Genomic DNA, 20,268 nt, shown 5'->3' on the forward strand with positions numbered 1-20,268 from the left:
AAACGCTTTGATTGCAGGTACTCTAAACAATTACAAATGTTGTCTGTTTTGAAGATAGGCTACTATAGCCACAAGATGTAACCTGATTGAGGAGTATGCTAAATTAGATCTTTGCAGGTGTAAGAGGTAGCATATGATGTTTTGTATGGCAATATCTAATGGGTTCATGTTGTTATTTGTGCAATACACAACAAACCTTTGCCACTTTGCTGCAGAACATGCTCTAGTGGTGGGGTGTCTCGCTTCTTTTATGACATTCATGCAATCAGGTGGTAAATTTAGATATCCAAATTCTAAGACCTCTGGAGCCAAATTGCTAGATTGAGCTGCGTTGGGGCTGGATGCATGATCTCTCCATGGCTCTGGGTCAGTAGATGTGGAGAGAGTTTTAATTTGTGCTGTGGTACTACTGGGAGCTCTAGTAGCGTGGTGTACCTCGGTTGTCTTGCCCACGTTGGTGCTATGAGAATCAATGTCAGAGAATATTGCTGTAGCTTGCGTACCACTAATGGAATTAGTGGGAGAGGTGGAAAAGCGTACGCAAATTTGTTCGACCAGTTCATCCATACCGCATTGCCTTTGGATAATGGGTGTGGGTATCTGGCGGTGAAGCTTGGACATTTGGAGTTGTGGTGTGTAGCAAACAGATCTATCTCTGGTTGACCCCACTTGTGAAAGAATGCTGAAGAACTTCCTATTCGTGTATCTGTTGTATTTGACTTAACAGATCTGCAACTTGATTGTGAAATCCTGGTAGATGTTCTGCTAACAGAAAAATATTCTGAGGAATGGCCCACCTCCATATACTCTGCGCCAGCTGGGAGAGCTGTAGGGAGTGTGTTCCTCCTTGTTTTTAAATGTAGTACATGGCTGTCATGTTGTCCGTACGGACTAGTACAGCTGTGTTTGATAGGCAATGCTGAAACTATTTTAGGGCTAGAAAAATCGCTAATAACTCCAGATGATTTATGTGGAGTAGTTTTTGTTGCAGTGTCCATGTACCCTGTACTGTGTGTTTTTCTAAATGCGCTCCCCATCCTGTGAGAGATGCGTCTGTGGTTAGTATCAGTTGTGGAAAAGGTTCTATAAACGGCCGGCCCTTGGAAAGGTTTTTGGTGTTCCCTCATTGCAGAGAGCGATATGTCCGGTCGTCTACCACCATCAGATCTGTTATTTGTTGCTGAGCCTGATTCCACGGACTTGCCAAGCACTCTTGTATGGGGCACATTTGTAGTCTTGATTATGGTACTATGAAAATGCAAGAATCCATAATTCCTATTTATTGCCTTGGAGGTATCTATGTGGCACCTAGATACTACTGAGACAGAGATGGTTGGAGATGTGACTTCTTTTGATTTACTGTGAATCTCAATTTGTGTAACAGGCAGATCGTTTGATGCATGTGTTGTATACATTGGTTGTATGACTTGGATTTTATTAACCAGTCGTCCAGATATGGTAAGACATGAATGTTGTCCCTTCTTAAGTGTGCTGCTACTACTGCTAGATACTTTGTGAACACTCGAGGTGCTGTAGTTACTCCGAAAGGGAGTACTTTGAATTGGTAGTGTTGACCTTCTAGAATGAACCGTAGGTACTTTCTGTGCGATTGATGGATAGGAATGTGGAAGTAGGCGTCCTTGAGATCTAATGTGGCAAGGAAGTCGCTTGCTTTAGCAACGGTAGAACCTGTTGTAGTGTGACCAAATGAAAGTGGTCTGATTGTATGTACAGGTTTAGGGGCCTTAGATCTAGTATAGGTCTGAGGGACCCGTCCTTTTTGGGTATGAGAAAGTATAGAGAATAAACTCCTGTGTTTTGATGTTGTTTTGGGACTGGTTCTATTGCATTCTTTTGCAGTAAAGATGCCACCTCTTGTCTTAATAGTATGAGATGTTCCTGTGACATTGGACGTTGTCTGGGTGGTATTGTTGGAGGGGTGGAAGTGAGCTCCAGGCAATAACCTGACTGAATTATTTGTCTTACCCAACTGTCTGTGGTGATGGAGCTCCAGACAGGTAGGAACTGTTCTAACATCCCCCCCGACAGGAGTGGAATGGTCTGGGGGGATGGCAGGGAAGTCACTGTTTGGGGGTAGAGGCATTGCGATTGTTGTTGCCTCTACCTCTGCCCTTATTGTTGTTTCCTCTATATCCTCCTCTATAATATACTCTACTGGGCGAGGTTTGAGTGGGCGCTTTGTAAGAAGAGGAGGTATTGTCAGTTTGGAAACCTCTAGAGGCGCCCTTATATGAGGAGCGACGAAAGGAAGGTCTATGGGTATGAGTTTGTAAAGCTCCCATCGATTTTGTCGTATCTGTATCTTTTTTCATCTTCTCTAGTGCACTATCGACTGTTGGACCAAAGAGGCGTTGCTGGTCAAATGGTTGGTTTAAGATACTGTCTTGTACTTCTGGTTTGAACCCAGAGAGGAGTAGCCATGCATGTCTACACAGAAGTACCCCTGTATTTATTGCTCTAGAGGCTGTGTCTGCAGTGTCTAGTGCACAGCGTATGGAGGTATTTGTAATAACCTTGCCTTCCTGTATTAGGTCAGAAGCCCAGGTTTTATATTGCTCTGGCAAGTGTTGCATGAGTGACTCTAACTCATCATAATGAGCTCTATCATATCTTGCTAACAAAGCCTGCGTGTTAGCAATCCTCCAGACACTGGCTGCTTGTGAGATGGTGCTTTTCCCTGAAGCATCTAAAAGCTTGGATTCTTTGTCAGGGGGTGGAGCATCCCCTGTGGTCTGCGAGTTGGCTCTTTTTCTTGCATTTGACACTACTGAGTCCAATGGCAACTGTCCTTTAATATATGCTGGATCAGTTGGAGCCGCTTTATACTTTTTTTCCAGTCTGGGGTTAATTACCCTGACTCGGACGGGGTCTTGAAATATTTCGGGTGCATGTCTTACCACTCCACTAAGTATTGGTAGTGTGGTTGTAGTCTTATGTGATGACAGTAATATGTCCATGAGGAAGTCTTCTTCCACTGGTTCTGTGTGCAAGTCTACTCCATGGAAAGTGGCTGCTCTATGAATGAGCTGCGTAAACCCAATAGTGTCATCTGGGGGAGATGGTCTAGAAGGGTATGCATCATTTTGTGGCAGATCTGGCGCATTATAATCTTCCCATGGGTCATCTGATGGCCCAGGAATATTATCTGTGTCATTTATGTCTTCTATGTGATGTTCACTTTCTACCTCCTGTGAGTAACTGTCCTCATCATCATCATCTTGTGGTATAAGACTATGTGTACTAGATGGTGAATGTACAGGATAAATATCTATTGGTATTTCTACCCCTGGTGAAGGAATTCTTATGGGGGAAGTTTGAGCATGCTTTTTTAGAGGAACTTTTCAGGCACTGCAGGGACATGTCCAGTATTTGGATTAATATGAAGAGTTTTTTGCTTTGGGTCAGGTTGGAAAAGCTCTTCTGCTGGAAAAACCTTTTTCGGTGCTGATTTATCCTGTTTGGGGACGAATGCTTAGGTTTTATAGTGTCTATTGTCTTCGGCGCAGATTTTGGCTTCGGTTCCGAAGTATGTTTCGGTATCAGAGCAGGCTTCGGGTCTTCTTTTTTCAGAACCGGGGTGGTCTTCGGTTCGGTAGCCTTGGGAACATCTTTCGGTGCCGAGCTGGCTTTCAGCACGACCAATTTTGGTACCGATGGATGTTTCAGTGCCGGTGTTAATTTTGGATTAAGGACCTTCTGTTTTTCGGGACCGACAGACTGACTCGAGCCCGAGTCGACTGGAGGCTTTCTTATATTCTTCGCTACCGAGCCAGAAGGCGGGCGGCGGAAGGTTTTGTTCGGTGTGCTCCTGGACCCAGAGGTGGAGGTGGAACCGAAGCCTGTCCCGGTATGGTGAGGTGAACGGGGCCGGCGCTTGTACTCACGACCTGTTGACCAGCTGGAAGAAGATAGTCATCTTCGGACTGATCCTCGGGTTCGGAAGTTGAACCGTCTGCTTCAGAAGCGATGTCTTCCTGCTGCTGTTCTTCGGATTCTACTTCGATCAGTGCCTCGTCTATGATGAGATCTGGTGTCGATGAAGATGACTGCGCCATCACTCCTCGAGCTAGATGGTCCCTGATGGTTTTCTTGGACCGGAACGAAGCGCAGGCCTCACAGTCTCGACTCTCGTGCTCTGGAGATAAGCACAGATTGCAAACCTCATGGAGATCGGTGTGAGGGAATTTGTGTCCACACCGAGGGCACTTCTTGAAGGGTGTTCTTTCCATGAGCCAAAGGCCCAATGGCGCAGTTGGGCCAGACGGCCCCGACGAACGCTGGAATCGAGAAGTGAAGCCTTTCTTCGATGCAGGTAACCGGAATCACTGTCAAAGACGATGCCGATGGTATTATTAATATTTACTAGATATCGAAAAGAGATCGGTAACACATCCGAGCCCGATGGCGGAAAAAAACAATCTGAAGATGAAGTCGATGCCCATGCGCACTACGATCTAAGGGAGGAGTCATCCAACAGACAAAGACTCTCCCAAGACAACAACAAAGTGTAATCACCTGGGCCCACCACCAGATGGTGATCTAATGCAATAGTGTGTGGTCTGCAGCCCATATGCCTCGAACTAGTCTTTCCAATCTTTTCTCCTTGCTTCTTTTGCTGTCATGTTTTGCATCATGCCTCTTATCCTTACCCCAGTTATTCAAAGCTTTTTTTCTTAACACAAATTTCACAGAACAGGAGAGACCACACAAACTTTGTGCAAGTCCAAGACTGCCTTCTTCCTTACACAGGGTGGACACTTGAAAAAAGGGAATGTCTCAGACAGGAAAAAACTGCAGAGCGTCAGGAAAACAAACACTTTACTTGAAAGTAGAAAGTTCCAGACATCAAATAAAAGTCTAAAAATCTGATTCCAGGCTGGAAATTGAAAGTATTTCAAAAGCACAAAGCCTCTCTAGTGCTCTGACATCCTTCTGAAATGAGCCAGAAAAAAGAACTGGCTCTAGGTTGCAACTGCAAGTACAATGCATCATGGGCAGACAAGCTTCAGGGAGTCTTAAAGATACAGGACTCCTTTTCACAGCTTTCAATGTAGGCCTACCAGGCTGTATGTTTTCCTTCATGCTCGACAGATACTATGCATCACAGGTGCTGCAATACAGTATAAGATGGGCAGTTTGGAGTCTCTCAGGCCACATTTCAGATACAAGCTTGTCATAGACAGGTTTCCAATGGGTACTTAATCATGACCAAATGTACAAGGTGTTTTTAATTAAATGGACAAGATCATTTAAATAGAGTGTTCCAGCGTCCATGCATGCAGCAGGAAATTACGGTCATCTTTATGACTATCAATGAAGATGCTAAGATGCAGAACAATGGCAGGCTCTTGGAAAGTCTTATATGACATTATCGCTTGCTGGCTACAACACACCTGCATCGCATTACCTACTTTGCCAGTCACTGGATGGTTTTAAGTATCTGCATCACTCCATTATCATTGGCAGCAATACGTTTGCCACAAGATGTCTAGAGAATGCTTCCAGGCCACTTGAGCAATAACCGATCACATATCTCACTCCTTAAAACCACATTCTTCCAACCATGCAAAACAGACCGATTATGGGGGCGTGGCCAGCCAGTCATCATGGCGGACGTGAGCTGCTAGTGGTCCGTCTGTCTATCCCTGTATTATTCTGACAACTCCTTGCTGAGGTGTGCTTTGGGTCCGTAATAAGCAGGACTGGCTGGGGTTGCAGTGGAGAGCTGCTACAGCCCAGAAACTCTTTGCACCAGCAGTATTGGGGAAAGATCTGCGGCCCGGAGGAGTAGAGCAGCGCTGCAGACGAAAGCGCGTGAACTACAGAGTGAGGTAATGGCCGCCGCCGGGGCCTCGGATGGAGTGGCGGAAACATTAGAAAAGGCTTGCCGACCTGTCCCTGCGAGGCCGAGAGTGGCGCGGCGTCCTGCTGGGTTTGCGCCGGTAGCTGCGAAGCTGCGACCTGCCGTGCGGCGGGGGCTCCGCTGTCTGACACTGCAAGCGGGCCCTGTGAGGTGGGGAGAAGGCAGGCCTGTGGAAGCGACGAGGCTCTGGCAGCGGCGGCATGACCTGTGCCGCCCTGCCCCTGCGAGGCCGAGAGTGGAGCGGTGTCCTGCTGGGCTTGCGCCGGAGCGGTGAAGCAGCGATCTGCCGTGTGGCGGCGACCCCTGCTGTCTGCAGCTGCAGGCGGGCCGCGTGGGGTGGAGAGAAGGTGGGCCTGTGGAGGCGGCGAGAATCTGGTGGTGGCAGCCTGATCTGTGCCCTGGGACATCTGCGGCGGGCGCCCCCATGGGCAGCGGGCGTCCAAACCAGAGGCGCTGCTGCTAAACTAAATATCAGGAGGCTGCTGCGGACACGGTGTGAGGAAGGGAAGGAGCGCCCCGGGCCCAGGACAGTGTTTCATGCTCGGGCCGCCTGGCATCACTGGAAGTGGGCTAGGCCTGGGCCTTGAGTCAACCCAGATTGCGCCCACAGACCTGCGGACCTCAGAGCACCATAAGCGGGGGGCAGGCGTGTGGTGCCTGCCCTGCAATATGGCGATTGTTGTCGGGGGTGGTGAGCGCCCACCAGAGGCCCGTGAAGAGTTGTCCGGCGTGCAGGTGACACAGGAGATCAAAGGCGAAGCACCTCCATCAACCTGTAAGTGGGGAAACACCCTTTGGCATTGGGCAGGGCGTCACGGGAGCTACATCAGCGACATTGGGCAAGGCTGCGCCTGGGGTAGTGAGCGGAAGGAGAACTGTGACTGCGACCGGGGGTGCCTGCTGCCTGAGCCTGGGAGGCTGCAAACTGGTGGCCCAGGGTACGAGTGCCATTTTGTGAGCAGCACCTACGCACCTAGGGGAAGGCCTCTGTCGCTAAGTGGTTCCACGGGGGGGCTGCTCCCAGGGCCCCTGCGCACTGAGAGTGGTGCCTGCCCTGAAACAAGGCGATACCTGTCGGGGGTAGTGAGCGCCAGACGAGCGGTCCGGAGCACAAAGGAAGCGGGAGGCCAGCGGCGCAACATCTTAATCAACCAGTAAGTGGGGGACTCTCCTTGGCACTGGGAAGGACATCACAGGAGCGGCGTTGGGGTCACTGGGGCGCTGAGCGGAAAAAACCTGAGACGCTGTGCATTGAAGGCCCTGGGGTACGACCGCCATTTTGTGGGCAGCGCCTGCACACCTAAGGGAAGGCCTCAGTTATTACAAGGTACCGCGGGGAGGCTGTTCCCAAGGCCCCTGCGCCCTAAGAGTGGATGCCAGTTGGGAGTGCTTGGATGGGCAGTGGGGAGCCTGCCGGAGCGGTGCGGGCAGCGGTGCAGCACCCTGGGTGAAAGGAGAGGCACCCAGACATCCCCGTGCGGCAAAGGGAAAGCGGACCACAAGGCTGTGATGTGCTTGATGGGAGACAGAACCAATAGTGCAACGCCCGGCGCAGATAGCTAAGGCATACCCTGGTGTTGTGCAGGGGCAGTGCGCTGCAAACTAAACAACTGCCAAAGCCAGTGGACGTTACGGAGCGGTTGGAACCCTGACAGCGACGGCAATTATTCAGGAGGACATTTCCCCCACTCTTTGCTGATAGCGCTGCTGTGGGATTGTTAAGGCAGATCTTTCCGGCACACAACAGGGGGACCTGGACCCTGGTGGCTAATAGCCGATTAGGCCCGTGCAGACCAGCGACCGCCTACGGATGCCAACGGGGCAACAGCTAGGCCAGCTGCGGGACAAAGCGCAAAATGGGCAGCCGAGGGCCGACAGTTTGGGACCTTCGCTGGTGCGACAGTGGAGGCATTGAGTCCCAGGCATAGGCTCTTGCGGACAAAATAGACAGTACTAGCAGCGGTAGAACGGATTGGCACTACCCTGGAGCAGACAAAGGAGTCCTTAGAATCAAGGCAGGGGTACTCACAAACTTTCTCTCTGGGCCAAATTTACAGTGTGGTTTGTGTCCGAGGGCCGCACCGGTGGGGGCGGGGCTAGAGCAACAAACAAAAAACTGTGACCATGAGGTTGAACACATGTCCCTGCAGCAGACGCCTTCGTCCACTGAGCTACCAGACCCGGCATACACACCTCTCTCTCTCTCGTTCGCACTCTCTCTGTCTCACTCCCTCTCACTCTCTCTGTCTCACTCCCTCTCACTCTCTCGGTCTCACTCCCTCTATCTCTCTGCCTCCCTCCCTCCATTCCTCTCTCCCTCCCCGGTCTCCCTCTGTCTCACTCACTCTGACTGTCTCACTCCCTATCTCTCCCTCATTCTGACTGTCTCACTCACTCTCCCTCTCCTTTCCTCCCTCACCATCACATTCACTCCCCTTCCCCCTATTCCCTCTCTCCCTTCCCTCACTCCGCTCTCCTTCCCTCACTCCCCTTCCCTTACTCCCTCACTTCCCTTACTCCCTCACTCCCCCTCCCTCCCTTCCCTCACCTCACTCCCTTTCCCTCACTCCCTCACTCACCCCTCCGTCACTCCCTTCCCTCACTCCCTTCCCACCCCCACTCCCCTTCCCCACTCCCTTCCCACCCCCTCACTCCTTTCCCACCCCCTCACTCCCTTCCCACCCCCTCACTCCCTTCCCACCCCCTCACTCCCTTCCCTCACTCCCTTCCCTTACTCCCTTCCCTTACTCCCTTCCCTTCCTCCCTTCCCTTCCTCCCTTCCCTCACTCCGTCTCCCTCCTCCCTCTGTCTGTCTCCATTTCTCGGTCTACCTTTCCCTCCCTCTCCCTCTGTCTCGGTCTTCCCTCCCTTTCCAACCCTCCCTCTGTCCCTCTACCTCCCTCTGTTACCCTCTGTCATCTCACCCTGCCTGTGTTTCACCTGGGCTGAGACAGCTTCCCCAGCGCGCACAGACAAACAGCCCCACCCGAGCACTTCATAGGTCTTTAAAAAGATCCATTTGCATGTGAATGGGGCTTTGCTGTATTTCTCCACTCTGACCTCACTGGAATTAATCGCCCGGCCCCCACAGAGCAGCAGAGTGTTTGCAGACACTCTTTGAAAACACGGATACGATGCCTCATGGTCCGCGGGCCGCCACGGAAGGCTTGGCGGGCCGCTGCCGGCCCGCGGGCCGTACTATGAGTACCCTTGGCATAGAGGATTCGGAAGGGCGCTCTCGGCGCAACAATGTTTGCATGGTGGGCCTTCCGGAGGGCAGAAATCTGGAGCAGTACGTCGAGAATTGGCTGTGCGACCACTTGCCCCCGGGGGTGCTATCACCGCAGTTTGTGGTTGAGAGGGCACACAGACTGCCGGCACAGAAGCCCAGGCCAGGAGCTAGACCCCGCCCTTTCCTTTTCAGACTCCTTAACTATCGGGACAGAGATGTGGTGCTCCGCGAAACCAGGAAACTCTGCGACCTCACTGTGGGAAATGGTCAGGTGATGTTCCCAGACTACACAGCAGCGGTTCAGAGACGGAGGAGCACCTACATGGCGGTGAAGCGTCAGTTGCGAGAACTGGAGAAGCCCTGTTCTTTGCTGTTCCCGTCCCGCCTTAGGGTGGTCTCGAAGAAGGGGACTCCTTTCTTTGATGCCCCGTCAGACGTTTGGGACTGGCTTGAAGAGACGGGGCAGTGGAAAGGACTAACACCCTCGGGCCCGGAGGACGGTGGTTGGCAGGAGAGGAGATCGAGAAGGCGCAGGTGGAGGGGGGCCCGCCGAAACGCCGGGCCCAGTCGCGCCCAGTCCCGAGAAGATACGGCTGGAACGGCAGGAAGCTCTGGAGGCAGTGGCGACCCTTGGGACAGTGAGCAGTCATAGCCGCGTGGAGACCCACGGACGCAGCGACCAGGACACTAGTGGATCATCATCCCACTCCACTGTGTTCTCTGAAGACCTGAACATGCCTGTGGTGACGCCTCAGACGGCTGACCAGATCATGTGACCGAGGGGTGCTGAAATGTATCTTTCCGACCTTATGCGCGTGTACATTGCGCACTGTTTCTCCTCCCCCCTCCTTTTATATGTTCCCACACATGCTGTTGAAATGTGCTATGTGCTAGCGGTGCTTTTGCGGTCTATTGTAGCTCATGTGCGCAACTGTGAGACGCCTTGCTAGATAGGGGACAAGACGTGCCTAGCGGAGGTTGGGGTCGAAGGATCATGTAGCTGTGGCCCACGCCGCTCATGCGTGCTTGAACAACCTATGACCCATCGCACACCTCTAGAGAGCATGGGAGGCTTGAGACAGGGGCGCAGAGCAGTCTAATTGCTGACATAACACACACCCCACCAGCCACTTCACTGGACTAGCTCGTTAAAATAAGTGTTTCACTCAAAGTTTGGACGTATGCCCTTTCGGGGATTCGCCCCATTAGTTGCATTGTTTGCGGTTGTTGCCATGTTTAAATGGCAGCACACTGATGCACTCCCCTCGGACCACGACTCCGGCCCCCCCGAAGCGACCACTTTCCTTTGCGCTGTGATTACTTTCCCGGACACATGACGCACACAAATGTTGTGACTTGGAACATACGTGGCATGCACACACCATCAAAACGCTATTCAATCTTTTCCTACTTACAACGGCACGCCGTAGGGATTGCCCTCCTGCAGGAGACCCACATGAGCCAGACAGAGCTTGACAAGCTACGCAGACGCTGGAGGGGGCGACTTTATGGTACAGTCTTCTCGGCGCATGCATGCGGAACCCGAATCTGGGTAAGGGCGGGCATCCCTTTTACATGTGAGGAAGTGAAAGTGGACCGGGAGAGACGGTATTCCCTAGTAAAAGGGAAACTGAATAGACAGGAGGTATTACTAGGATCACTGTATGCCCCGAACGTAGATCAACAAGCCTTTCTAACGCAGATGACCCAGGTCCTCCACCCTTATGTTGGGCTCCCCTGGTTGCTTCGCGGGGATTTTAATATGGTACTAGATGTGCAACTGGACAGGTCATTCCCCCTTCTCCGAACAGCAGCGGTGGCATCCAATGCGCAGGCGTTCAGGGACTGGCTCTTGCACTGGGCGCTACATGACCTATGGCGCACACTACAGCCAGGAGACAGACTCTACTTGTACTATTCTGCAGTTCACGATCTGCATGTCAGGTTGGAGAGGGTGGTGGGTTCCCAATCTCTGCTCCCACTCATTACACAAGTGGAGTACTTTGGGAGAACGTACTCAGATCATTATTTCCTGTGGATCAAGATCACCTGGGAGGCGCACAGCCCACCGATCCCCACGTGGAGGTTACAACCCCCTGCGCTAGAGGATTCCGAATTTCGCTCCTCTCTGGGCCAGCCATCCTCGCGTATTTTGATGTTAATGAGGGGCCAGCGAGTAACACCATGGTAGAATGGGATGCACACAAGGTGGCTGTCCGGGGGCACTGCATGGGAGCCACATGGAACATACGCAGGACACTTTCCGCCTCCCTGACATGCCTTGAGGATGAGCTCCTGCGCTATGAGCGGGGAGGGTAGGGTGGGAAGGTACGCACATAAACTGGGGGATCTCCGCACTCGGCACGCGGAGCTTCTGGGGAAGCTGCGTTGCTACAACTATGCTGCACACACGGCCAGAACACACGACACAGCAGACAGAGCAGGTCGCCTGGTTGATAAAACAGGAAGGACGTGGTGCCCCAATAGGAGCTCTCCGCACAGTAGGGGGAGAAATTGTTATACACAACGCGAAATCCACTGTGCCCTCACAGAACATTATGCGCAACTGTACAGAGCTCAGGGTATAGACCCCAGGCATATTTTGGAGGGGTTCTTGGATTCTGTCTAGCTGCCCGCGGTGTCTGAGGAACAGAAGGAAGCGCTCAATGCGCCTATCTCGTTGGAGGAGGTTGGGGACGCAATCCAGTCCATGGCTTCCGGGAAGGCCCCGGGACCGGACGGCCTACCCACCGAATACTATAAAGCGTACCGGGAAACCCTGAGGCCTTTGCTGCACAAGCTATACACCGAATTGATAGAGGAAGGGTTTCTGCCGCCCTCCATGCTGGAGGCGTTCTGGTTTCTTTTCCCAAGCCGGACAGACACCCTGCAGCCCTGGGCTCCTATAGGCCTCTAGCGATGTTTAACGTGAACTACAAGGTCTTTTCCAAGGTGCTAGCGGAAAGACTGGCGCAGGTGGTCCCCCACTTAATTCACACGGACCAGAAGGGGTTTGTCCCAGCGAGATCTACGTCATTGAACCTCAGGAGATATTTTAGGGTAGCGGCTGAGGCCGCGCAGGAATGGCCCAGGGAAGGGTGCCTAATATTAGATCTAGAGAAGGCGTTTGACTGCCTAGAATGGGGTTACCTATCAGTGGTGCGCGTTACGGGCTGGACATGGGATTCTTGCACATGGTTGACTTACTATACAGGAGCCCTACGGTTAGGGTGCGATTGGGCCCCTACATTTCAGACCTGGTGGCGGTGGGCCGAGGCACCCAACAGGGGTGCCCTCTGTCCCCGCTACTGTTCGCGCTAGCGATCGAGCCCCTAGCTATGGCTATACGTGAGACCCTTGGCGATGGTATCCCGATGGGAGACGCAGTCCATCAGGTATCGCTCTATGCTAATGACCTGTTCGTGTTTGTGCGAGATGTGGGACGCTTACCTGCGCACATTTACAGCCGTCTCAGGGCTATGAGTAAACGCGGGTAAATCCTGCCTATATGCTTTCAGGGAAGGAACCGAAGACCCGGGATATCATCTCGAGGGTACGCGCGTCCAATGGAAAGAGGACACCTTTCGGTATCTGGGGATATAGATATATCGGAGCCCGGCCGACCTATTTGATGGGAATCTTGGGAAGGCAGTGGCGGCTCTCAAGTCGCAGATACGCTTCTGGAGCACACTCCCCCTGACTACTACAGGCAGAGTAGCGCTTGCTAAAATCGTCATGCTCCCTCGCCTCCTATACTATTTTGTCAACCTACCATTATTTATTCCGGCTTCCTTTTTTACTATGCTCAATAAGATATTGCGGGACTTCATCTGGGGTGCCTCTAGGCACAGACTGGCGCTGACGAAGCTATTCTTGCCGACAGACCAGGGGGGTTTAGCTGCCCCTTGTTTTGAGCACTACTATCTAGCCGCGCACACCCAGTGGGTCGCTCATTGGCTGGCGGACAAAGGTAGGGATGACACAGCCACGGCAATGCCGCCATACTCCCTAGAGCGTATCACCAGACTCTTCCACCCCTTGGCAAAAGCTGAGCGCCCGGGTCCGTTCCTCTTGGGGGTGGCATAGAAGTGCTACCGAAGAGCCTCATACCTTACCCGCGACACGGTCCCTTAAGCGCCTGCCATACCCTTGGAGGGCTCGCCCAGCGGGGAGGGGGTGATCACGTCCTCCTTGTTAGAGGAATTCACACACTCTGTGACTTATACAGGGAAGGGGTGCTCACGGCATAAGAGACATTGGTAACAGAGGAGGGGCTCCCCCCTGGGGTGTTCTTGATGCACCGATCACTGATAGCACAACTGACGGCCAGATGGGGAGATGTGACTATGGAGCCCCGGCAACATTTAACTTTACAGTATCTTCATGTCATGGGAAGGGGCAGACATCTGGTTTGTTGGTTTGCGGCGTCCTTACGGGAACATGTGGCAGTCAGCTTAGACCCTCTCAGAGGCAAGTGGGAACTGGATCTGTGGCGGTCACTAGCAGATAAGGAATGGGAAAAGGTACTTAAAAGCCCGGTCCGAGTCCCCAGAAACATGCGCTTTCGCCAGATTCAACTCTTCGTTGCCTGAGTTGATCAATAAGTATATTTATCGAGCTGATTTACTCTGCCTCAGGTGTAATGAGCAAGGGGCGGGTTCATAAACATGCTTTGGAGCTGTCCTGGGCTGGGCACCTAGTGGCGAACAGTTAGCGAGCTGCTACGTTGCTGCACGGACTGAACCATACCCTTTGACTGGCCCGAGCACATCCTACACCTTTTTAAGAGATCCCCAAGATAAGGTGGCATCCCGCTTTTTGGACCTGGGACTGGTGGTAGCAAAGCGCCTCATTACCAGAAGGTTATTTTTATTCTTTCTGACCATGTATGTATTTATGTGTATGCTTTTATGGAAAATGTAATATCCGAATAAAGGTTATCTATCGATCTATCTAATGCACTTGTGATAGTTATGCATCTGCTATCAAGCTTCTGTGAGTGTTGTCTGTAAGGTGAAGTGTTACTCTAAAAACAAAACAATAAAAACAGATGACAATAAAAAAAACAAAAAACAGACCGATTATTCTATTACTCAGCGTAATTAATCCCAAAATTGTCTATACGTCTTACAACCTTGGTCCACTCCTTAAGCACAGAAGTTAGCAGCAACATGTTTAGAACGTTCTTCTGAATGTCACAGAGGACACCAAAAACCTTCTCAAACAGGGCACTCAATAAACATGCAGTTCATCACCCACATGTAACAAATAGAACAGCCTCTTACGGAACCATTTTAAGCTCTTTGGTGCCTCGTTAGTTGTACGAGGCACTACACAGATGCTACAAAACACCACTATAAAGAAAATGATGAAGGTCGATGATTCAGACACCAGATGGTAGATTGGAGATATTTTCCCAGATTTTGCCGCTGAGAATCTGCTTTTGATGAGCAGAGTTTGAAGTGGCTGAGAAGCCTCTTTTTTCTTATCATGGTGAAATCTGGGAAAAAAGGCTGGAAAATTAACACCTGCGAAACAGCAGAAAAGGGCGCTTATCTTACACAGGTCAGACGGTACAGTAAAAATTAAAATTACACATGGAATAGAGTTTTCTGACTTGGAAAGCGACTGCTATGGTGGAGGATGCTGCTCAGTGAGACAACAAGAATGAGCTGCTTAACTGATGCTTCAAGGCACAATGGAGAAAGACCGCTTCCATTTTTTTTTTTTTAAAACAGTGTTGGTTTTCACACTCAGCTTGAATAGTTTAAAGCCAATGAAAGAGGCCCTATCTTGCCTTTTCCTCTCCCGTTTGAAACATTTAAATTTTAAGGTTTTATGTCATATGTACTTCAAAATTGATTTCATGGCATCTGCTTACAGCAATAGAGAAAAATAGAATATTGCCTTCCATAGGCCGTTTTCTTTAATTGAATGCTTTTTCAAATAAAAAATCTTTTTTTTTAAAGTGTAAGTGTTCAGGGGATCCCACACATGTATGTAGACATTCAATGAGCAATGGATATCGGAGAGACTCTGGTGATGGAGAATAAAGTTTCCAATTTTTGTCAAATCTGTGACTACTGAGAACCCAAGTTCTGGAAAATAAGGTATCTGTTGAAATCAAAGGGTATGATTTGTACATTATTTTATTATAAGTTTAAAAGTCTACACAATGTTTATATACTATAACTTTTTTTTAAAAAATGAAAACAAAAATAAATACAAAAACTTTTTTAACAAAGTTACAGAAATATTCTAAAGCTACGTAAATCGGTAGTGTGAATCATAAAAGAAATATACTTAAAATTCCTGTAAAGCACCAACGCATTTAGAATATTATTCTTTACAAAAGAGATTTTGCTGCATTGTTATACAATACGCTATCCAATAAATTCAATTTCTCATTTCAGGGATTCAACCATCCATCTCAATTTAGTAACAGAAATCCGTAGACATGAGATCCTTCATGTCTCCTCAATCGGTTTCACTACTATGTTCACTCTAAAAATTAGAAACTGCAGAGACTCTTAAGGCAGGCGCAACTGGCTTTTTGTGAAGCTAGTCACAGTATTCACTTCGAGTTAATCATTACTGCAGAGACTAGGAGGACAGGTGGTGAGATGGAAAAGATATGTTTACTGGTCCAAATGTGATGGTCCAGTCTTTGAGCAAATTCACTTGTTCCTTCATGTGCTTTCAACCCACATTCGTTACTGTCTCAGAAGCAGAGTACTTTCACCATCATTCCTGCTTCATATCAAGGTATCTTCATTTGTCTATGCCAACGTTCTGTGCCTTGGCTTAATCCTTGGATAAAGCTGTGGATAAAAATTAATACAATTAGAAGTCTTTAAAAAAAATGCATGCAATCACACAGTTACATCCTACAAGTGGCTACGTTATTTATTGCAAATGACGCAAATAACTCTAAATACATACTGCAAGGGGTAGGTTATGCATGGTAAAATATCATGTAAATCTCATACTCCTCATTACTGAAAGACAGTGGCATGTCAAACAAAATCATAAGTCGAGGAAAAGTCAGCTAAATTGTGCTGCAACTAGCAGACTAATCCGAAGGTTCATCAACAGTACCATATTAGTCAAGGGTATTGAATGAAACCAGAAGAAAGATGCCCAGGACTTTTTGGAGTCTGTGGTTAAACCTGGTGGCTACTCTAACTTCCACCTATCGAGGTAGAACTGCTGGTAAGTGCAAGTAAAACACATAACAAATAAAACAGTTGTAGTAGGCACTTCTTTACAGCATTACAATAGACCTTAGAAAAGCTGTGTACACAACGTTGCCAACCTTCTTATTAACTTAGCCCTGACTGTTCTTCCATATTGGTACCCCAGAGTCCCTCTCAAGTAGTTTGAGAATTTTTGTAGGACGTTTGCAAGACAAGATTGGAATTATAGTGCTGTCAGTGGAAGTGGAAGGGTTAACTAGCCATGCCTATCAAGTTCGATGACATGCTTTTTTAATGATTCATTTGAACGTTTTCAAAGGTATACAAAGTCGGAACAAGCAAACCGAAGTCGTGTCAAATACACACAGGCTTGTACTATAGATCAAGGCAGTTCATGGTTATCTCTTGTGCTTTGTCCACAAACTGACACTACCAACAAACAAGGAACGTGTCCCATCTTAAACTATAAATGAGAATCTTAGTCATAAACACTGAGCACAAGTATGCCCCTTTAGTATTTAGCTCTGTCAGTAGGGAAATTGAACAGTCCAAGCCTTATGTAGGGAGGTGATGTGGGGTACAGAACCAGAACTCAACAAAGTGGATAATTTCAGTCAATAAACCCTTAACAAATAAGTGTTTTTCTCTGGGGCTGGGACATCAAAGAGTGCTTTCTTTGCTCTCAGGCATCCTTCAACTTCCCTTTTAGATAAATTCAGTGACTCAGGAGTTGGATGTCTTGGTGGTCCGCTAACTTCAGCAGGCGATGAGACTCCACATAGTCAAGGGCATTAGGGGAGAGGCAGTATAAACATAACTGCAGAGGAAGAGCGCAGAAGAGGGTAGACCCCTTCCACGCTGATGACGAGCTGGGCTCGTCATGGCGTAGCCCCCTCGCACGCTGATGACGAGCCCAGCTCGTCACGTAACATGCGCTTTTAAAAATCTCAGCGTACGAGCGGAATCCCGCTAGTGCGCATGAGGTTAAAGGAAAAGCAGGCAACCCTACAATAAGAATGCTCATTCAAATAGGATGTATTGACCAGAGTAACACATTTTGTACAAATTGGTGTATTTGGGCAGTTAAAGGGCATCAAACAAATCAGACAAAGTACATTTTGTCATAAAAAGAGTGGCAAGAAAGGAGAGATAGATCATGCATGAGGTGCTCTAGTTAATAGGTTGTCCGGTTGAAAAGACCACTGCAGATGATTATGAAGGTTAATATAAGCTCAAACCCAATGTTTGGGTCTCTCTACGGACAGCTGATATTCATGATAAATCTTAAGTATCAGTTTTGGTTTTACTTGCATCAGTGGCAAAAAACCACTGCAATACTAAATGAACTGTCCTTCTGGCTTTGTTGGTTTTGCCTTTTGTACAAGGAAGACCAAAGCAAAAAATAATAGAAATACAATTTTCTGACAAAACACTGTTTGGGGGCACAAGCAGATGCCCCTTCGCAAACTAAGCTCAATTTCATCACTGTTCAGAAATGTAGTGAGAGGGGACATTTCAGACAGTATTCTAGCTTGAGAGGAGAACATTAAGGGTCCTGAAAATGGTGTCCTAGAACTACAGTCTACAACTTCCTATAGAGCATCTACTGATAGGTCAAAGACAACTTCCAACGCAGTTCGACCTCTTACTTTGTGAGCCACTAATGCTGAAGAAAGAGCACGTTTTTACCATCAATTGAAAGAAGATGGATTTATATATTCAGGTTCTTCGAGCTCGCACAACACTTCCTAGAAGTATTAACAAAATGGAGAGGGATTGGAAGTTCTTACTATGGGATAACATTTGGCTCAAATAATATTGAAAGTGAATAGCAGAAGAAGCTGCTGCTGGTCCCTATCTGATGACTAACTTGGCCACGAAGAGCCTTCTAAATTAGCACAGATGTCCCTGATCAACTCATACCAATCTACATGTAACAAAATAAAACCTGGCTTACTTAGGTTTAATAATGGATATGTTCCCCGCTTTTCACAAAAATGTCAGTTTCAAAAAAGCTCAGACAGCGAGTACAATGAAGTCTCAATTGTGCACTATGTCTACTTGCACCTTTTGTATTCCCCAAACTAGATATCACACGGATGCTACATGAATACTTGGTCAACAAGTGGCTTAAGATCTTGGAAAACTAGGCCAGGATCCTCATTTTGAATAGAAGAACAGAATTCCCTTCACATAATGAGTACCATGCCAGACCTTACAGTGACGCCTGATACATCTTTTCAGGTTTTGGAGATCAATCCGTCCCTCATTTGTCTGGCTGTGTGAGTTACACAGAATACATTTCCTATAGACGCTTTGGACACAACCATTCATTTAATTTGAAGTTCTTTCTACTGACCAACATATCAGCTCTCTTGCAACCTGGCCATGATTACCCCAATGTACTACATCAAGAAACAAAGGAGCAACAAGCCTTTGGCCAAGGCTGACTGGATTGCGTAAGGGTCTTCTAATTCTTAAATCATGTAATTTTCTGAACATCTTTTCAATGACAACCTGTACCAAGGGTAACAAGCGCCAAAAGATTTACACACAAGAATGACTCAACGTGTTTAAACTCAGTCATACACAAGTGGCAGTGCTCCAATGTATCCCAGCTGTTGTGAGTGAGACACTCAATATTGTACAATATGGGTGGCCTGATAGGTGCAAGGGAGTACAAAGGTCAGGGAGAAGTGGATGAAGAGGGAACAGTTAAAAGATGCAAAGATACTTTAAATTGAATGTTTTCAATTCAACATATGTTCTGTTAGTTATAATTGTTTGTTAGCATGCTTAGTTCTGGTTTGGTGAAATGGCAATATCTGAAGCATATTTTTCAGCTGTATTTCTGAAAACAGTCTTGTTTTAACAATGTATCAGAACATTTTTCACATTCTCTTATACGATGGTAATCATGCCCATTGAAGTGTAGAAGAATGCATGAAAAGCAGCTGGCAGGATGCCATAAAAGGCAATAAACTAAATGATTGGGCTATATTGAATAGGGCTTCACAAACATTATAGAACCACAGCCCAATTTTAAGTCCGACAAACTTTCGTGCCCCACATAGCTTTAACAGACACGGGTTGGGGGTGAGGGATGGGCGCAGGCATTTTCATTTTAAATGTAAAGCATCGGGCAGTAGCACGCTGTCATTCACAGACAGCACATCTTCCACTGAAATGGCCACTGCACAGAGATACAGCTTTACTGATAAAACTATGTAGCACACTAAGGATAAAATGTGGTAATTGGGTTTCAGTGAATATTCATCATTTGTTCATCATCAAGACACTTTACTTGATTTGTTTCAGTCCTACTCAAATCTATGTTTCGATTACACTTCAGAATAACAAAAAAAATATGTTTCATTTTTGCTTTCCGAACGGCTGTATGTGGGCACAGTTCATTTACGGCTATTTACATTTTGTTGTGGGTTACAAAACAAGTTAGATCCTATTGCATTTCCTTTCACACTCTGTGTATCCCAGCAAGATTGTCATATGATTTATTTTACTTTTCTTTCTCTGAATGCAACGTGAGAGGAGTTTGTAAACATCAGTCCCCATAATATAAAATAGGTAGTAATTTGTCAGAAGACATAGCCTGACACTTGACTGTCTTTGAAGCCCAGCAAATGTAACTAGATAAATACAGTATTTAAAACGTATCTATATTTATTGCTGGGACTTTCGCAACACAACAAAAATCAGCTGGCAACCCACTTCACAGTTTGGGAAACACTGTCCTAGAGGTTCTGGCTTGAGGTGTTCTGTTGAATGATAGTGTAGTGTACCCTAGTGGAGTCTGCAGGCACCCAACTACATGACATTTCGGTGCTATGTTGGTCTTAGTTGAAAGGCTCTGTCCTAATGTTTATTGCTGGGTGTTCTGCATGTGATGTGTGATAAGCGTGTGTGCTGTTGTACCCCTCAAGGTCTCACTTCTAAAC

The 20,268-nt window shown here is 48.1% G+C and overlaps 1 protein-coding gene across 2 annotated transcripts in view; it reads right to left on the reverse strand.

Moving 5' to 3' along the window:
• Positions 1-15,247: 15,247 nt before the first annotated feature.
• Positions 15,248-20,268, reverse strand: part of TP53BP2 (tumor protein p53 binding protein 2) — a 330,278-nt gene continuing 325,257 nt past the window's right edge. For both annotated transcript variants that reach the window (XM_086927962.1, XM_086927963.1), the window contains exon 18: positions 15,248-15,937. In XM_086927962.1, the coding sequence (XP_086784088.1) occupies positions 15,896-15,937 (42 nt within the window). In that variant the 3' untranslated portion in view covers positions 15,248-15,895. The remainder of the gene's footprint in view (positions 15,938-20,268) is intronic.

This window comes from Lissotriton vulgaris, chromosome 6, assembly GCF_964263255.1.
Source record: "Lissotriton vulgaris chromosome 6, aLisVul1.2, whole genome shotgun sequence".
NCBI classification, from domain to species: domain Eukaryota; kingdom Metazoa; phylum Chordata; class Amphibia; order Caudata; family Salamandridae; genus Lissotriton; species Lissotriton vulgaris.